The sequence below is a fragment of the Mesoplodon mirus genome (assembly GCF_964341445.2).
Source record: "Mesoplodon mirus genome assembly, chromosome: 5".
NCBI classification, from domain to species: domain Eukaryota; kingdom Metazoa; phylum Chordata; class Mammalia; order Artiodactyla; family Ziphiidae; genus Mesoplodon; species Mesoplodon mirus.
Window position 1 is genome coordinate 119,510,696 of NC_138980.1, and position 18,787 is coordinate 119,529,482.

At 33.9% G+C, this 18,787-nt stretch overlaps 1 protein-coding gene across 5 annotated transcripts in view; it reads left to right on the forward strand.

Moving 5' to 3' along the window:
- The window catches only part of SSBP2 (single stranded DNA binding protein 2), a gene marked incomplete at its 3' end in the record, with an annotated part of 303,480 nt that overhangs the window by 250,114 nt on the left and 34,579 nt on the right, over window positions 1–18,787 (forward strand). For all 5 annotated transcript variants that reach the window (XM_082622326.1, XM_082622324.1, XM_082622328.1 and 2 more), the window contains 4 exons: window positions 3,890–3,956; window positions 4,685–4,755; window positions 11,904–11,971; window positions 16,911–16,959. In XM_082622326.1, coding sequence (XP_082478452.1) covers window positions 3,890–3,956; window positions 4,685–4,755; window positions 11,904–11,971; window positions 16,911–16,959 — 255 coding nt within the window. The remainder of the gene's footprint in view (window positions 1–3,889; window positions 3,957–4,684; window positions 4,756–11,903; window positions 11,972–16,910; window positions 16,960–18,787) is intronic.

An 18,787-nucleotide genomic window follows, 5' to 3' on the forward strand; every position in this document is an offset into this window, starting at 1 on the left:
CTGAGCCTGTGCTCTAGAGCCTGCAAGCCACAACTACTGAGCCCACATGCCACAACTACTGAAGCCCGTGCGCCTAGAGCCCATGTTCTGCAACAAGAGAAGCTACCGCAATGAGAAGCCGATGCACCGCAACAAACAGTAGCCCCTGCTCACCACAACTAGAGAAAGCCCGCGTACAGCAACAAAGACCCAACACAGCCAAAAATAACTAAAATTAATTGAAAAAAAAGATCAGAACAGTAATAGAGACAAAGAAAACAATAGAAAAGATCAATGAAACTAAAAGCTGGTTCTTTGAAAAGTAAACAAAATTAATACACCTTTAGCCAGACTCATCAAGAAAAAAAGGGAGAGGGCTCAAATCAATAAAATAAGAAGTGAAAAAGGAGAAGTTACCACAGACACCAAAAAAATACAAAGGATCATAAGAGACTACTGCAAGCAACTATATGCCACTAAAATGCCTAGAAGATTTGGATGAATTCTTAGAAAGGTACAATCTCCCAAAACTGAACCAGGAAGAAACAGAAAATATGAACAGACCAATCACAAGCACTGAAATTGAAACTGATTTAAAAATTCCCAGCAAACAAAAGTCCAGGACCAGAAGGCTTCACAGGCAAATCCTATCAAACATTTAGAGAAGAGTTAACACCTATCCTTCTGAAACTATTGCAAAAAACTGCAGAGGAAGGAACACTTCCAAACTCATTCAGTGAGGCCACCATCACCCTGATACTAAAACCAGACTAAGATACCACAAAAAAAGAAAATGACAGGCCAATATCACTGATGACCATAGGTGCAAAAAATCCTCAGCAGAATACTAGCAAGCTGAATCCAACAATACATGAAAAAGATCATACACCATGATCAAATGGGATTTATCCCAGGGATGCAAGGATTTTTCAATATCTGCAAATCTATCAGTGTGATAACCACATCAACAAATTGAAGAATAAAAACCGTATGATCGGACTTCCCTGGTGGCGCAGTGGTTAAGAATCTTCCTGCTGGGCTTCCCTGGTGGCACAGTGGTTGAGAGTCCACCTGCCGAGGCAGGGGATACAGGTTGGTGCCCTGGTCTGGGAAGATCCCACATGCCGCGGAGCAGCTGGGCCCATGAGCCATGGCCACTGAGCCTGCGTGTCCGGAGCCTGTGCTCCGCAACGGGAGAGGCCACAACAGTGAGAGGCCCATGTACCGCAAAAAAAAAAAAAAAAAAAAAAAGAATCCGCCTGCCAATGCAGGGGACATGGGTTCAAGCCCTGGTCCGGGAAGATCCCACATGCCGCAGAGCAGCTAAGCCCATGCACCACAGCTACTGAGCCTGCACTCTAGAGCCCACAAGCCACAACTACTGAGCCCATGTGCCACAACTACTGAAGCCCACCTAGAGCCCATGCTCTGCAACAAGAGAAGCCACCACAATGAGAAGCCTGCGCACCGCAACGAAGAGTAGCCCCCACTTGCCACACCTAGAGAAAAGCCCACGTGCAGCAGTGAAGACCCAACGCAGCCAAAAATAATTAATTAATTAAAACAAGAAACATGATCATCTCAATTGATGCAGAAAAGGCTTTTGACCAAATTCAACACCCGTTTATGATAAAAACTCTCCAGAAAGTGGACATAGAGAAAGTATACCACAACATAGTAAAGGTCATATATGACACACCTACAGCTAACATCATACTCAATAGTGAAAAGCTGAAAGCATTTCCTCAAAGATCAGGAGCAAGACAAGGATGTCCCCTCTCAACACTTTTATTCAACATAGTTTTGGAAGTCCTAGCCACTGCAATCAGAGAAGAAGAATAAACAAAAGGAATCCAAGTTGGAAAAGAAGTAAACTGTCACTGTTTGCAGATGACATGATTATATATATAGAACATCCTAAAGATGCTACCAGAAAACTACTAGAGCTCATCAATGAATTCACTAAAATTGCAGGATATAAAATTAATACACAGAAATCTGTTGCATTTCTATACACTAAAAACAAAAGATCATAAAGAGAAATTAAGAAAATAATCCCATCTACCATCAAATCAAAAAGAATAAAATACCTAGGAATAAACCTATCTAAGGAGGCAAAACACAAACAGATGGAAAGGTATATATGCCATGTTCTTGGATTGGAAGAATCAATGTTGTCAAAATGACTGCACTGCCCAAGGCAACCTATTGATTCAGTGCAATTCCTATCAAATTACCAATGGCATTTTTGCAGATTTAGAACAAAAAATCTTAAAATTTGTACAGAAACCCAAAAGACCCTGAATAGCCAAAGCAACCTTGAGAAAGAAAAGTAGAGGTGGAGGAATCAGGGTTCCTGACTTCAGACTATACTACAAAGCTACAGTAATCAAGACAGTATGGTACTGACACAAAGACAGAAAAATAGATCAATGGAACAGGATAGAAAACAGTCTCTTCAATAAGAGATGCTGGGAAAACTGGACAGCTACGTGTAAAATAATGAAATTAGAACATTCTCTAACGCCATGCATGAAAATAAACTCAAAATGGATTAAAGACCTAGATGTAAGATGGGATACTATAAAACTCTTAAAGGAAAACATAAGCAGAACACTCTTTGACATAAATTGCAGCAAAATCTTTTTGCATCCACCTCCTAGAGTAATGAAAAACAAAAAGAAACAAATGGGACCTAGTTAAACTTAAAACCTTTTGCACAGCAAAGGAAACCATAAACAAAACGAAAAAACAACCCACAGAAAGGGAGAAAATATTTGCCAATGATGTGACCAGCAAGGGATTAATCTCCAAAACATAGAAACAGCTCATGCAGCTCAATATCAAAACAAACAACCAGTCAAAAAAATGGACAGATCTAAATAGACATTTCTCCAAAGAAGACATACGGATGGCCAAGAGGCACATGAAAAGGTTCTAAACATTGCTAATTATTACAGAAATGCAAATCAAAACTACAATGAGGTATCACCTCGCATCAGTCAGAATCGTCATCGTCAAAAAGTCTACAAACAATAAATGCTGGAGAGGGTGTGGAGAAAAGGGAACCCTCCTACACTATTGGTGGGAATGTAAATTGGTACAGCCACTATGGAGAACACTGTGGAGGTTCCTCAAAAAACTAAAAATAGAGCTACTATATGATCCTGCAATCCCACTCCTGAGCATATATCAGGAGAAAACCATACTTAGAAAAGATACATGCACCCCAGTGTTCATTGCAGCACTATTTACAGTGGCCAAGACATGGAAGCAACCTAAACATCCATCAACAGATGAATGGATAAAGAAAATGTGGTACATATATACAGTGGACTCTTACTCAGCCATAAAAAAAGAATGAAATAATGCCATTTGCAACAACATGGATAGACCTAGAGATTCTCATTCTAAGTGAAGTCAGAGAAAGACAAATATCATATGATATTACTTATATGTGGTATCTTAAAAAATGATACAAATTAATTTATTTACAAACAGGAACAGACTCACTGACTTAGAAAACAAACTTATGGTTACCAAAGGGGAATGCTGTGGGGGAGGGATAAATTAGAAGGTTGGGGTTAACATATACACACTACTATATATAAATTGATAATCAGCAAGGACCTACTGTGTAGCACAGGGAACTCTACTCAATAATCTTTAACCACCTATATGGGAAAATAATTTGAAAAAGAATAGATACATGTATACTTATAATTAAATCACTTTGCTGCACACCTGAAACTAACACAACATTGTAAATCAAATATATTCCAATAGAAAAAAAAATACATCTTGAAAAAAAATCTTGTGAAATACTCAGATGCACTCTGTAATTGTTACAGCACATATATTATAAATAGTTACAATATTGCTTTTTATTTTGTTTTACTAAATATGCTAGGCTCTTGGAGGTGTCCCAGGAAGTCAGCCCTTACTTCCCAGTGGAATGGACCCAACTCGACAACAAGGTGACTACTTTAAAGTAAAAGTGAAATTGATGTGCAAAATCTCAAAGGAAATCCTGTATTTTTTAAGGAAGGTTTTATTTGTACAGATATTCCATAATTATATCAGTTGCATTTTTACAGGTAACGTGGCCAAGTAATTATCTTTTTAGCTAACTCTTAATTATGTGTGATAGTGAGGGCAGTGATAACATAAGGAACAGAATAATTAAATACCCAGAATCTGTATTTTAACTAGTAACTTCTAAAACCTCTTGTATAACTTCAAACAAGTGAGACTCAAAGTGATTATATCACTTGTGATCTTCTCTGCCTTTTTCAGATAGAGAGGTTAGTCCACCAGAAAGATAAGCAGGAGGAAAGAGGATGCTATGCAATAAGTAACTTACTTGGTAGTTTAACAAACCCAATAATCAGAGCTGTTTAGGTACCACAAATATGTATGGCTCTATTATACTATTCCAAGAGGGAAAAAAAAGGAGCAAATGGTGTGAGAGATGTAATTCAACACAGAATAGGAAGAACATTTCAATTTCAAGACATTAATGGAGAGTGTGGGTAGGTAGTGATAAGAGGTAGAAAACTGGCCATGGAAGCCAAGATGAGGTGATGTCAATAACTCAGTCCTTAGTAAATAAGATGTGACACCAGGCAGAGAGGAGGCTATAGCCTCCGGTTTAGCACTCATGCTCATTACATTGCTAATATCGTCATACTTTTTTTCTTTTTAGGACATCCAAATATGGGTGGGCCAATGCAGAGAATGACGCCTCCAAGAGGAATGGTACCCTTAGGACCACAGGTAAATAAATAATCAGTGCAGGAAGCTAGAGGCTGAGTTTTTTGCCTTCATCTTATACAAACAAACTATATTATTTGCTGGCTTCTAGTATATACATTAAAGGCTTAATAACATGGTTGTTAGGCTCTTGAGAACATATCTATGACATGTCCAAATTGATGTAACAACAAACCATATTTTAACAGGTGCTACACATATGCCTTTGGTACACTGGAGAAAACACATTGTGTAGAAATACATTATAGTAATTATTATTAAAAATGATAGCTATTACCCGTTTGCTAGTTATATTGAGGAAATATGAAAAGTATAGTAATTACTATAAAAGATAACTAAGATAAGTTAAATAAAACCTAGTTGACTGAAATAAATAGAATAAGCAGCATAAAATATATTTCTAAATCTTTTAAAGAATGTCATTGACTATTATATACTACCATATTTCTTTACAGAATATGAAAGCAATAGAGAACCATTTAGAAATAAACATTAAAATGGGTCTTACTGAACACGCATAATACTATCAGTATACATTAGATGTTAGCCTACTTCTATATCAAAATTTCCCAGAAGTATACACCAAGATTGAACCTATTCAGCTATTGATGACATTTTTAAGTATGCTGCTCCAGGATATCACTTATTTTAGCTAAAACATCCCTCTGTCTCTCTTGGGAAAACTGCATGGGGTAGAAACTAATTTTGTAATGTTATATTTCAAAGAAACTAATCCAGAATTCAGAATTTTAAATTTCTTCCTCAAAGGTCAGAGGTTAGTGTATCATAACATTAGTTAAAAGAATGAATTGATTTACTTTCTTTATTCTTTCCAAGAACAGACTTTATAAGTGACAGTTTTAGGAGCCTGTTTCATGTATCTGCTTTAAAAATGTTAAGTATTTTGTTGTGTACCCAAAGGAGTCAGAGAATTAAGAATCTAACACCCATTGGTCTTAAGTTTTTTTCAGCTTAAGACCAATGTAGTGAAGAGGGATAGTAGTTATCTATTGGAATAATTGAATTCCTAGAAGAAATATATATAATTTGATTCTCAGGTAAATGTGACTTAGACCAAGGAGTTTCTGCCAACATGTAATAACATACAGTTGACCCTTGAATAACATGGGAGTTAGGGGCACCAAACCACTGTGCAGTCGAAAATCCATGTATAACTTTTGACTCCCTAAAACTTAACTAATAGCCTACTGTTAACTGGAAGCCTTACCGATAACATACGTAGTCAATTAACACATGTTTTATATATTGTATGTATTATATACTGTATTCTTACAATAAGGTAAGCTAGAGAAAAGAAAATGTTATTACAGAACTCATAAGAAAATACGTTTATAGTACTGCACTATATTTTTCAATACCATAAGTTTATATCATCTGTTTATAAGATGAATCATCTGTCAGTATCTTCATCAATGTTGTCTTAAATGATACAAAACACTGTAGATATTACATATATTTCTAACATGGGACATCAAAAATGAAAAGATCATGTGAAAAAAATTCCTGTTTATTTACAGGTATAACAATTCATGCATTGATAACAAAGAAGCAGCAATATGATAGCTTTATGGTAAACTAGCATAATAATCAATGATTGCTTCATCGTAGCCTATCCTATACACTAATGAATGAATGATTATAACATTTTTATGGCATACAGTATTACAGTCATATTCACAATACAGTATTGTAAATATTGTTACATTTTTTAAAACCACTTACATGTGATGATAGGCTGATACATAGTTTCTCCAGTTGGGGTTGGGGGGGGATGTGGAGAGAGGGAGAGAGAGAGAGAGAGGCACATACTGTATAGTAATGTAGTTCTTTGAAAGCAAAATTTTAAAACAGTAAGAAAACACATTATTAATTTTATATTACATACCACTCCCCTTATGCTTATATAAGGATAGACTTATGTCTACATGTATTTTATGCGTTCATGACATACCTAACTTTTTCTTAATTTTTTAGATATTTCTAGGCTATGTGGTTCATCTGCAAGTTTTTTCAAATTGTCACAAATCTACAAAAAATTTTCCAATAGTATATTTATTGAAAAAAATCCACGTATAAGTGGACTGGAACAATTCAAACCCATGTTGTTCAAGGGTCAACTGTATATATAAACTGCATTGGGACATGAAGCACAAATTTTTCAGAGATACCATATTACATGATAAGAAAAAGTGTTATGTAAATATTTGTGGGATCCTCAAAGTCAGAAAAAACCCATTTCTTTTATTTAGGCTCAGTCATTTTCTATGTATTTCCTTAAGATCTTATAAAACCCTAATTTAGATATTTAAGTTATTTTTTCCTATTTCTACTCATGTTAGGGATGATTTTTATGACCAACCACCATTAATCTATTAATGGCAGTTAGAATTTATAAGATCTGTAGGATATTTCACTGACTGAATATATCTTTTAGTCTTTAATGAGCTAAGCCAACCAGTTTAGCTATATACAACTTGAAGAATTTTTTTCCTCAAAAGATTTTCATAACAGATGCATTTTAAATATACATCAAAAGTTGATGCCTGTAATTTATTCTTCATTCAGTTCTCTTACTTTTCAGCTAGCTGCTCTTTGAATTTTTGTCATTCCAGACCAATATTTTCAATACTTTTAAAAATTAGAGTCTGATTTGAGTCAGTTTTGCAGCGTTTGAAAGGTGAACCAATGCTCACCTAAGCTGTATGAATACTTAGATCTCATTTGAAAATGCAGAAGTAAAAAGCATATTGGTCTTTATATTTTATAAATATCTAGCTAAATATGTATGTGTTTTGTGTTATAAGTAAATTATGACACAAAGTAAGAAAACATTTCTGGGGAGTAATCGCTTATTGAAGAGTTTAACTAAGTTTATCATATAAGTATGAATTCTTTTCATTTTCAAACCCAAAGAGAGTAGTTTATTTCTTCCATTTGGATTAATATCATTGCTATCTATTTCTTTATAATTTGGAGGAAGTAAAGTGTTTTGGTATGAATCTACCTCAGAAACCAGAAATACCTACAACGACTTTTAAAATCACAGTATATACGTATACAAGGTTAAAGGAAATTACTTATAAATATCATATACTTAAATGAAAATAGGAATCATATTCGTATGAATGGTAAAATAGGTAAAAAGTGAAGTAGAATTAAGGGATTCTTGTAAGGTATTTACTCATAACACCTGGTATATGTAACATATGGATTATAAGCTGTGAGCTTTATAATAAAAGTTAGCTGTGTTTCTTAAAAGATAGTAGAAAAACAACTCTCATGACACACATTTAATCCTATGGATGCTACTCAAGAACAGAATGTGTCTGCTTTTTTTGTATCCGAATTATAGAAACAGTCTTTGGAATATTGTTTCTAGCTTTATGCAAAACATACCTCCTTTGTATCATAGATATTATTTCCACAATTTTTTCAGCTTAAGACCAATGTGGTGAAGAGGGACAGTAGTTATCTATTGGAATAATTGAATTCCTAGAAGAAATATATATAATTTGATTCTCAGACAATGCTGATGTAGGCAAAGTGCACACCTAGAACATAGTAAATATGTGATTAAAACCTACTGCATGGATGAAGAAATAAAACTTTGCTCCAAATCCTGGCATATTTTTTCCACCCCTTAATCTATTTTAAATCTATGTTCAGTAGTAATACATGATTTTTAGATTGATATCAGTATCCTTTCAATAGAAAAGCAGAATTATCTGCTTAATCAAGAAAAATGTCTTCCCTAATGCCATATTTGAAGTAATTTTTCTACTTGGTTTTTATAATAAGGTATACTTAGCTTGTCTGTGTTCTTAGGCTCAGCAGGTACCATATGATTAACAGAAAAATTCAACAAGACTGTCCAACTAGTTCTAATTCCTCTAGAAATCTGAAGGATAAATGAGCTATATACAAGTACGAACATATCATGATTTCCAAATCAAATACTTGGGGTGGAGAAATAGTGAGATGGAAATATATGATAGGCTCTCATGTAAAGAGAGAGTAAACTAATTCTGTATTTTCAATTCTAAGATGGGAAGTGGAATTTAGCTCAGTATGGGGAAGAACTTTCTAGAAATTAAACTGCCCAATCATGGAAAAACTCTTTATAAACTTTCCAAGCAGAGTCTGAACAGCCCTTTTGTCAGGAGTGTTGCGTTGGGAGAGAGATTAAACAGATGGAATTGTATAGTTGCCATCAGCTTTAAAATTCAGTGATTCGAAATTAGCTCTCCACATTCTGCCTTTGTTACCAGTTAGAAAGCTAGTTGTTATTCTTTCTTATCTTCCGGTTCTCTATATACGTCAGATTCTTCACAAAATGAAAATATTTTGTAAGTCTATCAAAATATGTGTTGGATAATTTCTTACTCATTTCCTATGACACTTGTGCACTGTCATACTTGAGCACTGGATGCACAAAGATGAGTAAAACAGACTCTACCTTCAGGTACTTCTTCTTTAGCAGGAGATGCAGATACATAAAGAAAAACTATTAGGCAGTAGGAAAAAAGTCAAGAAAAGGGTTATGTGTACTCTGTCAGGGAGTCACTATGTCACAGCATGTTAGGGTTGAGGGATCAAGGGAAAATGAGAAGACTCATTTAAGTCAGTCCCTTATTAACAGTGATAAGAGTTAGCAGCTACAGTTTTTGAGCACCAGGTATCATGCTTTTAATGCACCAAAGCACTTTAATATGCGTTTTGTATGATTTCATTTTTCCTCCAACAAGCTTATAAGAGAGATGATATTTTCACTTTACAGATAAGGAAATTAAGATTGAGCAGATCATTGGGAGAATCATTGGCCCACAATCACACATATAGAAAGAGGAGCAGAGGAAATAGGGCAGAGGCAAGAGAGATTCAAACCAGTATCTTTCCATGTCCAGAGCTAGAAGGAAAACTAACGTTTTCCTTGATAAAACACAGACCACCTAAGATCAAAAATGAGGAACAACCTTTTGTGTGAAGAATTTCTATTATACTCTGCCATTCAGATTTTGTTCCCAGTGACTAACTTTCTTCTCAGAGACTCCTTGGTAATACTGCTGCTGCCACCCCCATGCTTGTTCCAGAGGTTAAGAGAAATAGCTATCTCTTTAACCAGTGACTCAAGTGTGGACAGACACCATTCTCTTATCCCACAGCATACACAATTGAGATGTTTAAATAAGATTTCTTGAAAGTAAAAGTAAATAAAAAATGAGAAGAGCATGTAATTAGGTAATTTATTTACAAACTGTGGCTTACTCTCTGGAGTTAACAGACCTTCTCTCATTGAATATTTCCTTGTCATCTTAGCACCTACTACACAGAAGCCCATAGCAGATAAGTTATCATGAGTGTAAAAGCGTACGGCATGTTTCTGAACCACAAGAAATTCAGCAGTCTGGAGGGTATAGTTGGGAGTAGGGGAAGAAGGTAAATATTATAGGAAATGGGGGCAGGAAATATAGGCTGGGGCTGATCTGTAAATAACACCATAGACCCATGCTGAAGTACAGACTTTATTTGATAGGCAGTGTGGGGCATCATGGCTTTTAAGTGACATAAATAGGACTGAGTTTAAGAAGCACAGTTCTGGAGGCAGTATGGAGAATAGATGGGGAGGGGGAGAGGCTAAGTCAGAAAGACCAACTAAGACAGTACAGTAGTCTCAGTAAATGACAGAGATGAGTGATACGAAGGAGAGCAGTATTTCAAGAGCTATTTCACAGGTAGAATTAATAGACTTTGGTAACTGACTGGATATGGAAATTGAAATAAAAGGAAGAAATATCAGGGAGCTCTCAGAGGTTCTTAGCCTGGACTGCTGCATAGAAGGTGACGCCACAGAACTGACCAAGGAAGGCAATATAAAGAACACAGCTGTGAGAAGATAAAATTGAGGTTACTTTTAGGTATGTTGAGTGTGAAATGGTATCCAGATAGAAACAGCTGATACGAAGTTCAACATATGAGTTATCTAAGAGCTTAGGAGAGACATCATGACAAAACAGATTTGCGATTCCTAACATATAAATAATTGTTGAACTAATGGTAGCAGGTAAGATTACCCATAAATGTGTATTTAATTAAAAGAATGCTTTGGCTAGAACTTGGCGAAAAGCAACATTTTTAAGAGCTAGCAAAACAAAAGGAGCCAGCAAAGGAGATTGAAGAAGAGTGGTCAGAAATGTTGGAGGGGGGCTTCCCTGGTGGCACAGTGGTTGAGAGTTCGCCTGCCGATGCAGGGGACAGGGGTTCGTGCCCCAGTCTGGAAAGATCCCACGTGCCGTGGAGCAGCTAGGCCCGTGAGCCATGGCCGCTGAGCCTGCGCGTCCGGAGCCTATGCTCCACAACAAGAAATGTTGGAGGAATAGGTGGTGTCAGAAAACCAAGCATGAAAGTAGTTGATGATGTCAAAATATATTAATATAATAATGTTAAAAGTAGTCTTTTAGCCCTTGTGGAAACTAAACTAAGCTAAGCTGATATGCATGTTAAAACATTAAAATGTTTTTATCCTTTGAATGCACATAATAGATATTGACAGAAGCCTGTTGAGTCATATAATTCACACATACATATTTGAAGTATACTTTAATGTTCATATATTTTTGTGTATCTGTATATTTGTACATTTCTCTCTTGGATATATTATTTTGTGAACAGAAGTTTGTATTCCACTTTCTTATGCTGGATTCACCTCTTTGTTTTCAGACTTTATGTAATTTTTCTGAGTCAGACAATTTCAAACATGTTGACTAAGTCCTTTCTTTAAAAACAGAGTTTGGGATGTATGAAATGTTTTGTTTGAAAAAGTTCACTGTTGTACAGATATCAAGAAATTAATAAAGATATGTTGAATATTATAATTGCAACTATACCTTAATCTCTTAACATGCTCCAATGATTGTACATATTCACGTAGTTTTTAAAAGACACAAACCAAAGTAATTGTTAAAATAGAAGCAAAAGTACAAGAGTGGACCCTTCTGAGAATGAATTGCACAGGCCTTATCCCATCAGGAGTTATGTAGGGAAATCATTAACCTGCTCTCCTTTCTTTCCCCCCTCCTCTTTGGTTTTGTTTTTTTGTTTTGTGGTAGTCTGACCCTTGGTTATCATTACAGAACTATGGAGGTGCAATGAGACCCCCACTGAATGCTTTAGGTGGCCCTGGAATGCCTGGAATGAACATGTAAGCAAAATGCTATATTATCCTGTAAAGTGTTCTCTTTTCTGTCTTCTAAAGTCACACCAATTTGTAACACAATTTAAGCTCAATTTCTGTGTAGTATAAAATGAAACTGTAGTATAAATGAACTAAACATGAGCTGTAGCATTTGCTTCATTTTCACAACATATTCTCCCTGTTTTTCTTCCTTCCCTTGCAACCCTTAATTTTTTTCCATTTTCAAATGCCACAAATGCCAACTTTTAGCCTGATTTTCATGTTTATCATAAAAATGAGTCTTTTATAAATAAGCACATAATATTTATGTAGTCCATACAAAAGTATGAAGAGATGATGACACCAGGACCATGACTTGACTTTACAGAAGGAGACAATGGAATATCGTTCATTTTAACACATATAGCATGATTCCTATGAGTTTTAAATTCTTATAAATATATATATGTCTTTACTTTTGCTTTGTTGGGACCATTGTTAACCCAGGAAGAAGTCTCTCTGGTAGTTTCTTCTTTATTAAAGAACTTTCCATAGTATACTTTCTTTTGAAAATTCAAAATATACTTAGGGAGTAAACTAACAGTTTTTTTTGTTTTTTTACTGAAAGGGCCTTTCAAGCCCAAAGAGGGTAGTTGCTTCTATCAGCCAATATAATGCAATTTGTTAAGGAATTTTTATTTATTTTTCATTATCTTACTTGCCCTCAAAGTTCCATATACACCCAGAACTTGTGAATGACTTTCATTAATTAATTAGAGGATCCAATTCTATGGTGTAGCCTAAAGAAAATTTATCAGAAATAATGAAAGAGCTCTATATAGGGTTCTGGGTAATCTCCTCTAATATATTTCCCATTAGTCCATGTTTTGGTTACTTATCTATCAAATTAAACAACTCTGCCATCATTTAATAGCATTGAATATATACTGAGGTGAGCTCTTTTGATGTACATAGGGATTTGTTTAAGTTTCTGGAACCATTTTCATGGAAAGCAGTTTTGCCTAAAATAGAAAATAGGTTAATAGGTGGATACCAGCCAGGCTCAAAACTAACAGAACAAGGGGAAAAAGTAGGTCAAATTTTCCTATCATGTCTTCTTACTTTTAAAGTAAAAGTGGATAGACGTGAAGTCTGACTTTTCTTAAATTCCTCAAAGGTTTAGGCTTATTAATGGTTTCTACAAAAAGGAGTGATATCTTGTGCTTATATCAAAAGCTGAAACTCTTAACAATAGGATTTAGATACATATAAAATTTACCTGCCTAAGATTCTGACTTTAAAATGGAATGCCTTTTAAAGAATAATTTTGAATACAATATATAGATGTAAGGAGTATACATTTTGAATGCTATGATCAACCCATAATTCTCTTTAAATGTTAAGAATGTATCTAATATCATTTTGTAGTGATGTGATCGACTTTAGATCAACGCAGTTTTGCTAATATAGAGGAAAGTTATTCTCATGTGACTACTGAGAGACTCAAATAGCTGCTTAAAATTGTCTCATTCCTTTCTCACATACATTTAAACAGATACATAAGGGTACATTTAATTCCCTAGACTATGGAGACTAAAAGTATGGCTGAAAATTTCAAATGATTATTTTTGTTCATATTTGGGTTTCTCATTTAAATATACCCAGATATTTTAAAATATTTTTATTACATAATATTTTACTATTTATATAATATCTGGTTTTTAAAGAGCCTTTAAGCTTTACAGGCTCAAATTTCCATTATTTGTTACTGTTGACTGTTATTTGGAGTCTTATACCATTTTCAGTTTTCTATAAATTAGGATTCAAGGACAATGAAATCACAAATATTTCTCTCTAACAGGGAAAGTTCTTAAGTATGGAAGGTCCAACGAGAGAGACTCATTCTCTTATTGATATTGGCCCCAAGAAAGCAAAAGTGAATTTAATAATAAAACATATTATTGTCTCCATTGTACTCAATAGAGTAAATTTTATTGAAATTCACTTCATAATTTATTATTGTTAAAACAAACTAAATCTTACTGTATTGTGGCAAGTAAGTATTTCTAACTGGAATTATGGCTTCCTTCATGTCACTGTTTTACATGTTGGCTAACTTAAAATTAAAGGAAAAGTCATTAGAATAGTGTTACCTTAGGCTATGTTTTTAAGAGTCTAAGATATTTGTGTGTTGGGATCAGGAGGGATCTACTGGAGTATCATATCTGGATGAGGTTTCTTTAGCTTGTCACTTTTTATTATTTGACACCAAAGTATAATGACAGTAAAGAATACCAAACCCCGGTCATTAAAGTAACTAAATACCATAGTCTAACTGCAGCTTTCTCTCTTACATTGACACCAAACCATTTGGAACAAAATTCTGATAATTTTATTGTTAAAAAAATATTGGTGACCTCTAAAGAAAATAGTTATTCTGATATGATTTTTACATTTCTATGCCCCAAACTCAGGATAAATCATATGTAGTGTCACCTAAAATTAAAATAATAGTATACTTTTAATGTTTATATAACTAGTATTATATATTTAGAAAAAAATTTGGGTATCAATTTCAGTAGTTTAAAGTAGAATTTACAAACAAGAGCCACAATGTAAATGTTTTCAAATGCATTATAGATTATTTTTTAAAGAAAACTATATTTCTAAATAAACTACATTTTTACAAATTTCAAAAGAGTGTAGGATTCAGTATTAAAATATTTCTAATTCAACTTTGTATACCTTGCTATTTTATAGAAACTAAGAGGACAAATAATTTCAAAGGATCTAGACTTTCTTGTTCTAAGTCACATCCTATAGAATTATAAAGTTTGTATAGTTATTATCTCGAAATGGCTGAATTAAAGAAGAAAAGAGAATTTTTCTCTTTGGTAGTCATGGTTGCCTTGATTTAATCATATCCATACACCCTTACCAAAAATTAAAGACTTCTTTTAAATTTCATTTTTCTCTTTATTTTTAAATGAGGCTAACCTGATTCTACTTCAAACTATACTTATGTAGAAATGTACATTCAAAATAATGCCTGTGTTATAGTTTGTAGATTACTCTCTTGATAATACTTATGGCCCTCAAAAGGAGTAGGAATTACCACACTTAAGAAGTTGTTCTAATAGAACTATTCACTACTATAACGCCCACTTTATTTAGCGGTATTTGCAAAACTGAAAATGTTTTCAAACACAATGGTAATGGTGGGGGAAATTTAGCTTATTCAAATGAATTAACATTTAACCCATTACATTAAAATGTAATTTAATATGAAATACATGGTGAGCTGAGATTAGATTAGTATTTGTCAAACGATTGAAATGCATAAAAGGTATTTTATGGTTCTTAGAATAAATTTAACATTTCATTTAACTTCATTTTATTTAATTTGTATTTATTTACTTAAGTAAAATGTTTAATTATTTTAACATTTAGTTTAGCGCATTAATTTAACATTAAACAAATTTTTAATTAATAAAATTATTTTATATTTAATATCTCTTATTCATACAGTCCTTGTTTAAACATAATATTTCAAAATATGATTGTCTGCATGTTGTTGCATACAAATTTTTGCCATGATTTGGATATATAGTATATTTTTATGTTGTTTTAAGATAAATATTTTCCAATTTCTTTACTGTGTTTTATTTAACATCAAACAAGTCAAGTGTTTTACTTGATCAACATATATCCTATGCTTTACCTCAGTTTCTGTCCATTAGGACACTGAATCCTCTATGTAAAATCACCTTTCCAAAGTGTTCCAGTAACTAATTGTAAAGTCGTCATCATTATCCTAGAGAGGAACTATTTCCAGAGACAATACATGTACCCCTCACCTTCTCCCTGTGCATGATACTTTGACCAAGTCCATTCTGGTCAAAAGGGGACTTGCACTTGGGCATTCTAATAGAGCCTAAGGATACAATTTTTCATGCCCTTCCCTACTGTTTACATTCCTGGGGAATCCCAAAATAATACCCAGAACAGTTCTAAATATTCCAAGCAACATGGGTAATATATCTAACTTGGACAGCCTCTATCTAACATTTAGAACTTTAGGTTTAAGGTCCCTAGAATAAGAATCAGGGGACTTTTTTTTTTAATTTAAAAATGCCACAGTGTTTTCATTGAGATTAGAGGGAAAAGGGGAATTTTGAGTGACTCTAATTAGAGAAGACCTGCTGACAGTAGTCTACTTTTTATCAGGCAGTATATAATCAGGTACACTTAATACTAAAAAGCAAATGGACAAGAGATGTTTTTAATTTAATTAGGCATTAATTTTGTTTTAAAAGCTTTATGTCCTTTTAAGCTATAGAATAGGGAACATTCTCCCTCGCCCTAACATGAAGTAATATATTGACATACATTAGCATAGATTACCTCCTATTTTTCCCCAAGATTTACTCTGGCCACTATCTTGAACTACAATTATGAAAACAAGAAATGTGTTTCCCTTGTTTAATAGTAACCAAATCATCAGTAGCACTGAAAGATAGATTGATATATAGATGTATAAAGTAACATGATATTCTATGCAATTTTTTGAAGAGGAGGCAAATTTAGATACCTACTATGTACATTTATTCATCTGTAGCTTAAGAGCAATCATTTTATGTATAATGATATTTTATAAATAATTTCATTTTCATTTTGAATGATACATGCAGCACTTATTATTGTCACAATTATCTTTTATATTTATCTCATAATTAGTGATAAAGCTGTTTAAAACAGCTGTAAAACAGTGAAAGCTGTTTGGGGGAATGATAAAATTTTTGGATTTTAGAAATAAAAAAGCTGTGAAAATATAAAGAGTAATTTCAGTGCTGGACTAGAACTGCATGGTAACTGAATTATAAATGTTTGTATTTTATGATGTTATTGCTTACTGCGAAACATTCAGAGCGTCAGTTAAAATTTCATTTCTCATTTTGTCTTACAGGGGTCCTGGTGGTGGTAGACCTTGGCCAAACCCAACAAATGCCAACTCAGTGAGTATACATATTTTTTCATTTTCTTTGCACTTTGTAGCACTTAACAACAAAAATCTGTTGCTTTTGAAAGCCCTGCAATTGGTTATATTAACCTTTTTTTTAAGAAATCATTCAAAAAATAAATTTGTATGTTTTTATAAAAAATGTATAACTTTTGAAATTATGTGATTTTTTTTCACTTCAAGGTCTAATGTAAACATGCATTCCATGTAGATTACCAGGCCCTCAAAAATAGAGTAGTAGTGTGATTTAAGGATACTCTACGGTAGCCTACATTTATCATAAAATTTATTTATCATATAATGAATTCATCTTCTAAAATAACTATAATAATTACTAAGTTGCCAAATAACATCAATCTCAGTTATTATTGTTATATTTGCTGTTCTGGTTACACCTATTTGCTCTCTCGCTGCCCCAAGAAGGAAGTACACATTTACCTTGTGCCTGTGGGCTAAACTGCCATCTTTACACTTGTATCTATGTATCTGACATCATGGGAATTTTCCTTACAAGTTTTGTGGCCATGATTTGACTGCGTAAATATTTTTGTCTCTTATTAATGTCACAAATATAGGCACAGGTTAAAATTAAGTTTTCAATCTTAAAATTAATATTGATATGATTTTAAATTTAATGATCCTGGAGATTTTTTTCTTGACTTTTGAAACCTTGAGTTCTTCAATCTGTGAGAGAGCTCTGCTCTGTACATTTGTGTAGTATGTGCACTGCACAAACATGCCTGAGTCTAGGGAGTCAGAAGGAGGCTGAAATATAGCTGTTTTCCACTTGTGAAGTCTATGGATTATCTGCCCAGAAGGGATGCCTTTTACTAATATGCAGAGGTACCTTCACTGACTAGCAGTGGCCTCAATGCTAAATAAACATAAAACTGATTCAATGTTTAGTGTTAATTTAAACTTAAAGATAATTTAAAGTGAGGTGTGGGTGGTATAGAAAGAAGCATCCTAAATCCATTGCTATTCTAAAGCAGAAATCACTTTCTTCTCAATTAAGTAACTGTCATATTTTTAGAGAAAACATTTACTTTATATTATCTGCCTATCTCTTAGTTTCAATAGCTATGACAGTTGCTAATTAAATAATATTGTTTGGGGTGGAGAGAGTGATGTTGCTGCTTCCATTTGGGTCTTCAGTTCACTATTTAAGTTCAACAAATCTTCTAAGATACTGTTTTACCTGATTATGTTGTAATATGACTATCTTTTCTCCTCCAAATTTCTTTTAGTCTGCTTATATGCTTTTGACTAGTTCACATTTCTATTTGCCTCTTGTTATATATGCCTTTCAAATTTCAAGATTTCACTTTAAAAAGGGATCTAACTAGCAGCTCAAGATACTTTCTTTGACACAGACCTACTTGAGAATGGACTTGAGGATATGGGGAGGGGGAAGGGTAAGCTGTGACAAAGCGAGAGAGAGGCATGGACATATATACAGTACCAAACGTAAGGTAGATAGATAGTGGGAAGCAGCCGCAGAGCACAGGGAGATCAGCTAGGTGCTTGGTGACCGCCTGGAGGGGTGGGATAGGGAGGGTGGGAGGGAGGGAGACGCAAGAGGGAAGGGATGGGGGAACAGATGTATATGTATGACTGATTCACTTTGTTATAAAGCAGAAACTAATTTAAAAAAATTTTTTTTAATCATCAAAAAAAAAGATACTTTCTTTGAACTCCCCATTAAAATACCCATAAAGGTGCAGAAAAACAATTTTTTAATAACAGTGAAAACTCTGCAAATCTTCTTATTGTCAGAATCTGGAAAGAATTTCTATTATCTACATGTCTGATGAAACTGGGTT